The sequence below is a fragment of the Polypterus senegalus genome, chromosome 1, assembly GCF_016835505.1.
Source record: "Polypterus senegalus isolate Bchr_013 chromosome 1, ASM1683550v1, whole genome shotgun sequence".
Classification (NCBI taxonomy): Eukaryota; Metazoa; Chordata; class Cladistia; order Polypteriformes; family Polypteridae; genus Polypterus; species Polypterus senegalus.
The window spans coordinates 182,752,709-182,764,838 of NC_053154.1; the positions used below are offsets into that span (position 1 = coordinate 182,752,709).

Here is a 12,130-nt window from a genome sequence, read left to right on the forward strand (position 1 = left end):
CGACTTTCGCGGCTTCACTCTATCGCGGATTTTAAATGTAAGCACATCTAAATATATATCATGGATTTTTCGCTGGTTCGCGGCTTTCTGTGGACAATGGGTCTTTTAATTTATGGTACATGCTTCCTCAGTTTGTTTGCCCTGTTGATTTCATACAAGGGACGCTATTGGCGGATGGCTTAGGAGCTACCTAATCAGAGCATGTATTACATATTAACTAAAACTCCTCAATGGTATACGATGTGCTTCCCGCGCGGTGCTTGATTGTTTGCTTCTCTCTATCTCTGTCACTCTCTCTGCCTGACGGAGGGGGTGTGAGCAGAGGGGCTGTTTGCACAGAGGCTGTTTGCCTAGAAGATACAGACGCTCCTCTACAAAATGCTGCTTTATCGCGGTGCTTCTGCATACTTAAAAGCACGTATTTTTTGATTGTTTGCTTTTCTTAGCGAGCTCTCTCTCTGACATTCTCTGCTCCTGACGGCACTCCTTTGAAGAGAAGATATGTTTGCATTTTTTTAATTGTAAAAAAGAACTGCCATCTCAGTCTTGTCATGGAGCACAGTTTAAACTTTTGACTAAAGGGTGTTATTTCATGTCTAGAGGGCTCTAATAATGTTAACAGTGTGGGAGAGTTTATAAGGGCTTAAAATATATAAAAATAACCATAAAAACATATGGTTTCTACTTCGCAGATTTTCACCTATCGGGGGGTCTGGAATGCAACCCCCGCGATCGAGGAGGGATTACTGTATATGCTTCAGTGTGGTATTGAAGGCATGTTCACCTGTACACATTTACAAGGTGGTTGTGATTAATTAAAGGGTAAATTGCTAAAAAAAAAAAAAACCTGGTATATGCACATTTATTTTTTTTAGCGTAAATTTTGCTTAACATGTATGCAATTTTGATGCTGAAACACTTCATTGGCTAGTAGTGCAGCCTCCCTCCTGTGCTCTGCAACTAAGCGGGGAAGATTAATGTATTACATTATTGTGGCTCTCTGCTTGATGGGGTTAGTGAAAGGCATATGGAATTGCTATTACCCAGCACATGTAATGAAATCACCGTTCCTACAATGAAGAGTACAGGCCACATGGAAAAATTGAGGATTCAGCCAGCTACCACATACAATACTATCACATGTGCCAAAGTTACTTTAACTCAAAATAAACTAATTATGGGTGGACTCAGTTCTCCAATTATCATGGATGGTTTGTGCTTTATTGGGCCTAAACTGCTTATGGTTAACAAAAGCACCTTCTTGCTAGATGCTCTTATTGCAATATGAGTAGCCCAATGCTCCAATTATTTTAGGAGAACGAGACACTGCTGCAGTTTGCCTCTAAAAGGCAGTAAGTGCATGTTATATACACCATACCAAAACTGGATATAGTGTCCTGCGTTGGTTAATGGTTTCCAGCAGAATGAGCATGATGATTTGAAGCTTGGTTGAAATATTCCTGATCATTCGGCCAGTTGACTGAAAAGTGACAACAGGTACCTGAAACAAACTGATGGAAAACCAAAAAAGGTCTTCAGTGCTAGTATTCAGTATTGATCCACTTAAAAGGAAACTAAAATACATTGTGATTATCGCTTTTAACAGCTTGATAATATGAAATAATATACAGTACATGTGACTCGTCACTTAGCATTTAGCTGCATTTCTCTTTTGGATCAAGGGTGTTGTCACTTCTCAGATTCTCTGAAATGCTGTGTATCAGAGTTGCCATAAATACACATGAATTTTCCTGTCAAGTTTTTCTTTTTATAATCCCAATGTTTGTGTGGAAAGATGCATAGGCATGTTTTAAGCCTATCGTGTGTGATAGGTTTTATCATTCAGACCCAATGGTGCCCTTTTCATTCTGAGGTTCTACACAAAGCATTTAACACTTTTTTTAAAAAAAAAATATTTGTTATCACTAATCTTCAGCTTTTTCAAGTGCAAATAAAATTCTCCAAAAACTGTCATCTTGTGGAACACTGGTAATGGGTACCTGCAAGTTACGATCTAGTAGCCAGTTGGTCTCAAAGTCATCATCATCTTCACCAAAGGGGTTAATCAACTGTTCTGCTACCTGCAATTGCCAGTTTCAACAGTATAAATAACAATAACACTTAAATGTAAAGAGCAATACACTAAGAAGCAGACAATATACATCAGCCTGGAGTGTAGGTGTCTATCAGTTACATTTTTAAGAGTTGAATACTGGCCTCGATGTTGTCTAACTCACCTTTAGCCAGCCAGCATAGAAGAAAAATTGTAAGAGAGTGAAAATTGGAATAAACAGGTCCAATTCATGTCCTGGATAACCCTGGGCGGGATCCAAAAATTGGCGACCAATCAAAGAGGCAAGGAAGAAGCTGTATACAGCCATAGTCACAACCTATTATGAGGAAACAAAAGCAGAAAACATTTTTTTTTAATAATTTCAGTGGCATTATCTGTAACAAGAGGAGTGCTGACCCAGCAATAACCAGATACTAATTTGAGTAAAACTAATTTTCACTAGTTGGGCAAATCAGAAGTCATTTTATTCTGTGACAAAGATAATCCACGTTCAGTTTCTGTATGCACAAAACAAGTACTGTACACTTAAACTCTTAATGACAATTATAAAGAATTTCATTATGTTTACATTACGCCTTTATAACCAAGTCGGGCTCTCATTTGCAGTCTTATTGTACATGTGGTGAGTTAAGGTTTAGTAAGACTGGGTGCAAGTACCCTTATTAAGGTGATCTGTGGTAAAGAAACAGAAAATACAGATTGTGTTATACCTGAGTGTAGACCAGTGGGACACTGATCCAATCATAACTGTATAGCTTCCCACATTGGTCCCGCAAGCTGTTAAGCTCCTAGAGAAAAAATTAAAATTATTTAGTTTTATCATAGCCAAAAATATTGTTCTGAGATAGAAACTGTGATCTTTAAATGATTTATATACTACATCAAAACTCTGGTTATGCCCTGGTGAGATTTGTAGTGTGATCAAAATGTATGAGGAGACTTGAAGGAAATTCCATAATTTTGCTTTGCTTTGAGAAATGTAAAATGTAGTGTCACTTACAGCGTGATCTCAAAGACAACAAAATACAAGAAAAAAATAGCTTGCATTAATTGTTCAGTATCAGCTTCTGCTAGGGAGATCTATTTGAAAAATCTGCAGGCTAAATGTAGTTTCAACAGTTAGACCACTTATACACTTATCTCTCAGCTGAGATGCTCTCAGTGCTTTGGTCATTTTCTTCTCCAAGTGCTGTTGGAGCATATATTGTAGAACTTGGGAGTGTGGAAATTTGTTGAGGGATGTAATTCAGTTACCACATTTGATGTTTTGGTGCAGCATGTCAAGGGTTATTATAAATACAAAATAAGAGACACTGTTCTACAAGAAGCAACCTCTGATAAGGATTTAGCAGTTTATATTAATGCAACATTTTCATCAACTAAATAATACACAGAAGCAATGAAAAAGGCAAATAAAATGTTAGGTTATATCATAAAAACTGTTGAATTTAAGTTAAAGGGGGGTTGTGCTCAAACTATACAATGCACTATTAAGTGCACATCCGGAGTACTGTGTGCCATTTTCTTCACCACAGTAAAAGAAACACATAGCAGCACTTGAAGCTCTGCAAAGGAGAGCAACCAAGTGCATCTCAGGAATCAAAGTCATGTTTTACTCTAAAAAACTCACAGAATTAAACATGTTTAGTCTCGAGAAGAGGAGACTGAGTGAAAACATATTCCAGGTATTTAAAATCCTCAAAGGCATTAATAAAATAGATCCAGCAGCATTTTTTCAGCTTATGGGTGAATCACATATTCAAGGACATCAATGGAAATAAAAGGGAAGTGCATTTAAATCTGAAGCCAGGAAGCACTTCTTTATACAAAACGTTGTGTGACTCTGGAACAAACTACCAAGACATGTAGTTGAAGCAGAAACCTTGACAACCTTTAAGAAAAATCTGTATGTGATATTGCTATTAGCTAAACAAACGGGCTTAATGGACAGAATAGTCTATACTCATTTATCAAATATCTTAAGTTCTAGGTAGTTATGGGCTTTTTTATGAATATGGTGGTACAATAAAGCCATCAGTATTAACTAGGAGCTTTGCCCATTTTGTTAGAAATCTCTGAAAATAAAGGACTTTTTTAATATTAACCTTGGCAAAGCTAAAGAAATATTCTCTTCTAGACTGATACAACAGAATAGTAATAACAAAAAAAAAACCCATATAACATAAGAATATGCTGACATTGTTGCACAGATATCATGGGGGCTGAGAGAGAGAGAGAGAGCAGGGTCAGCTAACCTCAACAGAAATAGCCTACTGTGTTCAAAGGCGATATCTGCATGGCTGAAACAAATTCTCCTATTAGCCCATACTGTAAGGAGGCTGCTTCTGAGCTGAAAGTTGGGGAGTCAGGGCTGACTACCAGCAGCTCACTACAGTACAAATCTGTTAACTAAGATGCCTTGTGGTGCCAGTCCACTGCAATCCTCACAAAGGAAAATTAAAAATGTATTGAATGTAAAACAGTAAAATTTCATAAGGAAATTTTAATTATTAAAACCACAGACACATTAAATATTCATTAAATGTCATGCCTACCTAGATTTGTGCAAGACAATCCTCCATTTTATGGCTTTTGTATATCTATATTATTATTTATTGTAAAATATTAGATCTTATGGCCTCATAAAATATGTGACTCTAAAAAAAGGAACAGATTCAGAAATGCGTAATGTTTCAATTCCTCTATAAGACAGACGCGGGTCACTACACCATAGTGTATTGAGTGAGGCAAATTATCTGCATTGTTAGGGAGCATCAGTTACGGCACTACAGCCATGTAAATCGATTCCCAGAGTGAGGACCTGAGCAGCTGGACCAGGCCAAGGGGACACCCACATAACTCCTGGCTGTGGCAGATAGAAGGTCATTTCTGGGGGTTGGGACTGGACCGTGTGTCTGCCTTGGGAGTTGCCAACCAGGATCCCACAATGTTTCGTCCGATGGTGGGTGTGGCAATGCACTCTACCAGTGCATGCACCCCAGCATGACCTGACCTCACCTAAGGAGCATTGTGGGGGGGTTGTTTGGACAAACACTTAACTTTATAAAAAACATTGAATATAAAAATGCTTTTTTACATTCTTTATTTTTACATGTGATTTTTTTCTCCTATTATCTTGTAATACAGAAATATACTGTAGGAGTTGGGTACGTATTGTCTAATGGTTTGCTGGAGCTTCTTTGAAATCACAGTTATCATTCTTCATGTCTTCATCAAACTACCCTCTGTCACACACACGCGTTTAGGGGTCAGCCAACGGGCCCAGCGGTGCACGAAAGAACGCAAGATGGGAATATAACATGAAGTATTAATGCCTTTCTCTCGTCCTCACCAGAAAACAAGAAGATCAAAAGCCCTCATAATGCCCATAAACACCGTCCTGACACCCAGAGATGACTCCATTTCCGCATGCAGTCCATCTCATGTCTCTTCCACCTTCCTATTGTGACTTTACTTCCAGTCCTTTTCCATTGTCCTCATTTCCAGCTACTGATGATAACATCACCTCCGTCACTTACTCTCCATGTCACCACCATTTCCTCTGTTTGTTATACTATTGGTCACGACTACATAAAAGCTCCAATGAAGATTGTTTTGGGAGGAACTGTTTTGGTGTAAACACTTTTTGACCATATTTTCAGCCGCAATTGATTGCCTGGGCCACCAATATTATACGGGGACGTATCCCCAACACTTAATCTGTTTTGTTGTTCTGTTATTTCTTCACACCTCTTACTTTTGATTTTGTTGAGAATTAGAGTTAGAGTTGACATTTGGAAATATTTGCGGAGACAAACAGGAAGCATCTGCTTATATCAGTGAAGGGTTGGCGTATTGAATAATACTGCCTTAAGCAAGGTAAAACATTGTTGCCCATCTCCACAGACATGTCTCCTTACTAGGCGTGAGGTGGTGCACTTAATTCACATACAATACATAAAATAATATATATATATATATATATATATATATATATATATATACTAGTAAAATACCAAGTTCAGCGGAGAAGTAGTGTGTTAAAGAAGCAATGAAAAGAAAAGGAAACATTTTGAAAATAACGTAACATGATTGTCAATGTAATTGTTTTGTCACTGTTGTGAGTGATGAGTGTTGTTGTCATATATATATATATATATATTTACACACACACACATAAACATATATATATATACATATCTATACATATACACATATATACATACATATATATATATCTACATATATACACATACATATACACACACACATAAATACATACACACATACATACATACACACACAAATACATATATATATACATACACACACACATATATAAACATATATATACATATACATACATATCTACATATATACACACACAGCTATTTCGTATCAGTGCAATACGCTGCTTGTTAAAACGGATAACTCCCGCTCTTACGCAAGTCTGCGTGGATATTATGAACTATCGTATTTGTTCAAGTTCTATTTAAATTTTAAATAGAAGGAATTTTTATTTAGTCGACAGAAATATCTTTGGTAGGAATGGTAAAAACAGACAGGAATATTATTCGTGAATAAATCAACTCAAACCTTAAACAACTTAAAATATTTAGCTCTCCATAAAAATTTATCCTGTCTAAATTATACAAGTTAGAAATAAAGTAAACGTTAAAAGAACAAACATTCACATTTCTTTACTCTTATGTAATTTTATATAAAAATAAAATTAGATTTTAAATATCCCAAAAGATTTTGCTCTCCATAAAAATATATCCTGTCAAAAGCCTTAAATTTTACACCGTTTGGCTTGCTCTCTCTCAAGGGTGGGGATCGATCTGCTCTTAGCATAATTTTTTTTTTTGTAAAAACTTGATTACTATGTATTGATTGTAATAAAATTAATAAATAAATAAAAAAAAAAAATATATATATCCTGTCAAAATGATACAAATTCAAATATGAACATGCTGCATAACAAAACCTAGGAATATAAATGAAATGTGTTCCTTTCAGCAATAACAAATCAAATCATTCAGTTTTCTTTGCTCATATGTCATTTTAGAGCTGGACGCCTGGCATCTTTTTTTGGCAACAAATTTGTTTATGTTTGGTGTGAGGTTCTGTGTTGTGGAGATTCTCAGGATGGATTGCAGGTGCTCATCAGTGAGGCGACTCCTGTGTGCTGTTTTGTTAGTCTTTATCACTGAGAAGAGCTTCTCACACAGATATGTGCTACCAAACATGCACGAGGTTTGAGCCGCATGTAGACGGACTTTTTTTGTTCTTTGAAGTCACCAAAGCGCCGTGCAAACTCAGTGCACTCAGTTTATCAGCAAAGTGCGTATTTGGGAACACCGTAATGACGACTTGGTTTAACATTACTTGGCAACAGGGAAAGTGAGGCAAGGTGCACTGGTGCATTTGTGTCTCCCATAAAAGCAGCTTCACTTGAAATCAATTTGTGATTGTGCACGGGTTAAAACGTCCGCTGAAGTGTCAGATTCTTATTTAATTATGCTGCTTTCTGTATCTTCTGCATTGTATTCAGGTTAACCTGATGTTTTGTCTCATAGTGCCGTGTAGATTAAATTCTGTAATTACAGCCACATTAGCTCCACAAATGAGACACACGGGTTCAGTAAACATATACTCAGCCTCCCATCGGTTTTTAAAGGCTCTATTTTCAGAATCAACTTTTCTCTTCAGCATCGTGTGAGCTAGCTTTGCAATAACTTGCAGCATCATAAGGTAGACTTGATTAACGCGGTAAGTGTTCGGCAAGGCAGCTGAAGCGCTGCATTATGGGATCTGTAGTTTATTGTGTTACCAGCGCTTCATATACCCGGCTTTAATAACAATAATACAGTATATAAAATGATCTCAAGGGCCGGATATAATTACACGCCGGGCCAGATGTGGCCCGCGGCCCTTGAGTTTGACACATATGGACTAAATAGAACTACAATTCAGATAGAGTTGACGCGCACTACAGCCTGCATGCCTCAATAAGTCATCCTTCCTCGCTCTTACTTTTTACCGCTCATCTAATGAATACACTGAGTATGGCTTTACCAAAACAATCATTGATGGCGAATAAAGTATCCATTATTCAAGTATGTAGATCGGGTTATATATATATACATATATATATACCCGCGTATCGCAGCGGAGAAGTAGTGTGTTAAAAAAGCTATGAAAAAGAAAAGGGAACATTTTAAAAATAACGTAACATGACTGTCAATATACAGTATTTGTTTTGTGAGTGTTACTGAGTGTTGCTGTCATCAAGGATTTGATTATCATTATTTCTTTCAATCAGGTTCGTATTTGTAGGATGTGTTGTGTTCAAGTTACATTCTGTGTTTGTCAATCGTTGTAAAGATGACAGGTTTCATTCATCGATTCGCTTCTTACTGCATCAATAAACAGCTCGCCTTCTTCTTTATCTGAGACCTGACACACTGCATGCACGGGTTTTTTACACTGTCTTCCTTTAGCGGACATTGACTTTTTCCAACGTGTGCTTTGTTTTGGATTTATGAATATGCTTGTATGTATCAAACGCTTCATATTTTTTGCTGCCTTTTCAATTGTGTAATTCGGTTTTGTTCAGCTTTTGGAACTGTTGCTTTTATCTGTGCACTCGCCAGTTCACGGAGCCGCGGTGTACATGCATCGGTTTCCCAGCTGTGCTGGTGCCATCTCGCTATGTCCATGGCTGTATTTAATGTTACCTTAGTCCTGGCACTTAAAACTTTCTCTCGCAGTTTCGCTGAGTTTGTACCAAACACCACCCTGACCATCTCATCTTCCTCTGCTTAAGCACAGTCCTTCACCCGTGAATATTTAGTGGAGTTTGCTATTGATTGCCGCTGACGGACGGCCTTATATGGGCAGGCACTAAATTACAAACGCCAGCGGCAGCCTGTCTATGAACTTAATTTAAAGTGTAGGTTTACATCGTGCTTTGTTTCCGAAGTAGCAGAACTCATGAATATGGTTGTATATGTCACTCGCTCGCTTCTTATTGTTTTGCTGCCTTCTCAATTATATAATGCATGTTTTCTTCAGCTCTTTTTTGAGGTCTTCCTGGTTTTCTATGTACTGCGTGATTACGGGGAGGCTTGATGATGTCACACTAAACTCCGCCACGGCGTTGAAGCTCATCTCCATTACAGTAAATGGAGAAAAACTGCTTCCAGTTATGACCATTACGCGTAGAATTTCGATATAAAACCTGCCCAACTTTTGTAAGGAAGCTGTAAGGAATGAACCAGCCAAATTTCAGCCTTCCACCCACACGGGAAGTTGCAGAATTAGTGATGAGTGAGTGAGTGAGTGAGTGAGTGAGTGAGTGAGGGCTTTGTCTTTTATTAGTATAGATAAGTATATAAATAATATATACATAATAAATAATGACACATAAAGGGCTTCAAAATACAATACATTCCCTGAAAATTGGTCAAAAATAAATAAATATATTTTTTTGGAAAAAATGTGAATTGCAAATTAGGCAATTCACATGTATAATATTACAAAATTAAACTGAATGTGAAACAAACCTTGTCTGTACTGCTCCTCCTGCACGCTTATCTAAATACCTCATCTGTTTCAAATTCTGCCCCACAAACAAAAAGGTGTCTGTCCTTTTAAGCCAAACACATGTGGTGCAAACATTAAACAGATTCTAGAAATTTTACAAAATGTGTATGTGCAATATGATATACTTGGGTGCTGACCCATCATAAACATGGAGAGGGTGGCAAAAAATACAAAGGTAATAATAATAATAATAATAATAATAATACAAATGGTTTATCACTACAGAAACAGAAGTGTCAAAGTAAATTAAGTAACATAGCAACAGAACTGCAATTTTAGACTTTAAATACATTGCTATAGGCTAATTTATTTCAAATAATAAGAATCTCTCAGTTAGATTTACATTACATTTTGCATTACAATTCTGAAAATGTGGCCCTCTGTTGTTCACCACAGTTCTGTCCTGGGTTTAAACACGCACAGATTTGCACTGTGGCAACTACTGGTGGCTAAGCACAAACTGACAACCCCATGACCTGTGGATTTTAATGGTCCCATAAATGTGCCTTCTTGACAGCATTTTACACTAAAGGACTAACTCCTTTATCTATATGCACAAGGACAGGCTATAAGCAGACCGCTTCCTGGGGATGTCAGCTGGGTTGTCTCTCTCACCTAGCCCCAACACTACTGCGCAGGTTTGCACCAATACTACACCCACCATCGCTGACTTGATTATTATACCCTTCACTTTCACTCTAAAAAAGTTCTTCATAGTCAAGTCTCTAGCTAGAAAAACTAATTCTGTACAGTGATTGGATGGTGATGTTGCATCCTGCATTGCAAGGACACAGGAACGGGAATCATGGATAAACGTTCACAGATAATCATTATGAGAAGGGTCAGGCTGCAAACCTTTAGCAACAGGTTCCAAGGCTCCAAGCTAAAGTAGCCACAGAACCACAGGACCCTATGACATTATTCAGTGGCCTGTGTCTAAAGGTGATTGTGATGTGGGTTTGGAAGGTCCACCTTCTGTTAGAAATGGAAGTGACACTGATGTTCAGTGCTGTTAAATGCCATTCATTTTTTATTAGGCTTCTTTGCCTGCTCTTTTGTAAAATGTGTGTACTCCAATATGTTTAATTAACAGACAAGACACATCATTGACCACAATAAAAGGACTTCACTTAAGAAGAATCATGCAAAAGCTATTGTGAATTTTCACATACAGGTTCCAAGCAGCACATACCGTATTATGACCTTGTTTTGCCAAATGTGAGATATACTCAAGATAGAACCAGCCTGTTACCCAAAATGCACCAATAATACCCATTGTTGTTCATTTTTCCAATCATATCTCATTCATACCTGTAGCTTGCCACTACACAGCTTTTTTATTTACCACAGTGTCTTACCTAAGCCACAGAGATTCCTTTGGCCCGACATTTCCAAGTAGAGTATATTCACCAAGTGTAAGAGTTTCCTGAAAGTGTTCCTTACACCTCTTAACAATGCTCCAACTATTAACATATCCCTCTTTTACTAAGAGTTAGGTAATGTTAATTTTATTTCTTTACTTTTAGCACATCCTATCTAACCTTCCTGACATTTTAAATAGCATGCCAAAACCTTTTTGAGGCTGTCTGAAAATAATTCTCCTTGGCTTTGCCAAATTCTGCCCATACACAATTCTTTGCCTTTAGCTACTTTTGCAGCTGCTACATTTTGTTTCAATCAAACCTGGAAACATTCCTAAATACATTTCAGAGGCATCTTTCTCTAATTTAACAACTTCCCTTCCATTGCCAGCAGGTCAATGACATTCCAACCTGACAGACTCGCACAACTTTGTAGCTGCCTTCACCAAGGGTGGGGCTCATTCGGACCACTTTCATTTACATACAGTGACATTAATCTTAATTTTCACCTTACATCCACACTACTCTGTCATTTCAAACAATATTCAAACATAGCAGACATAGAGGAGTTGTTTTCTGTGACACTTTTTGCATTGCTTTTTCAAAAAATAATGTGAAAACACTAATGTAAATGGAGATCATTTTGTTTAAAAACACAGTTTATAAATGAAAATATAGTAGTTTGGATTTAGCCTGAGACTTTCATCTTATTTGGATGTTTTAAGTCTGTCCAGCATGTTGCTTATCAATCTATATCAACTCACTATTAAATAGTTATTAGCTGATAGCTCAGTACCTGTCTTTCCCTGAGGGTCCAGCATTGACATTTGGCCCAAAGTATTATGGTACCATGCACACCTATGTACAACTTATGGTGTTTGTTATGAGCAATCCATGACTAGCACAGAAATCCTTTTATAGTTCACTGCTCAGATCGGGTCACCTGCAAGGTAGCATTTTTAATTCTTAATTTATGGACTGACCTCTTATACTAATTTGTCATGGTTAAACTCTTTAGCCTCCCCATGGGCTCACCACCTATGGGAGGGGCCAAGGAGGTTGGGTGCAGTGCGAGTTGGGTGGTGGC

The 12,130-nt window shown here is 37.5% G+C and overlaps 1 protein-coding gene across 2 annotated transcripts in view; it reads right to left on the reverse strand.

Moving 5' to 3' along the window:
- The window catches only part of LOC120535990 (bestrophin-2-like), an 86,959-nt gene that overhangs the window by 2,805 nt on the left and 72,024 nt on the right, over positions 1–12,130 (reverse strand). For both annotated transcript variants that reach the window (XM_039764261.1, XM_039764254.1), the window contains exons 5-7: positions 2,785–2,862; positions 2,238–2,390; positions 2,001–2,081 (exon numbers count right to left, since the gene is read on the reverse strand). In XM_039764261.1, the coding sequence (XP_039620195.1) occupies positions 2,001–2,081; positions 2,238–2,390; positions 2,785–2,862 (312 nt within the window). The remainder of the gene's footprint in view (positions 1–2,000; positions 2,082–2,237; positions 2,391–2,784; positions 2,863–12,130) is intronic.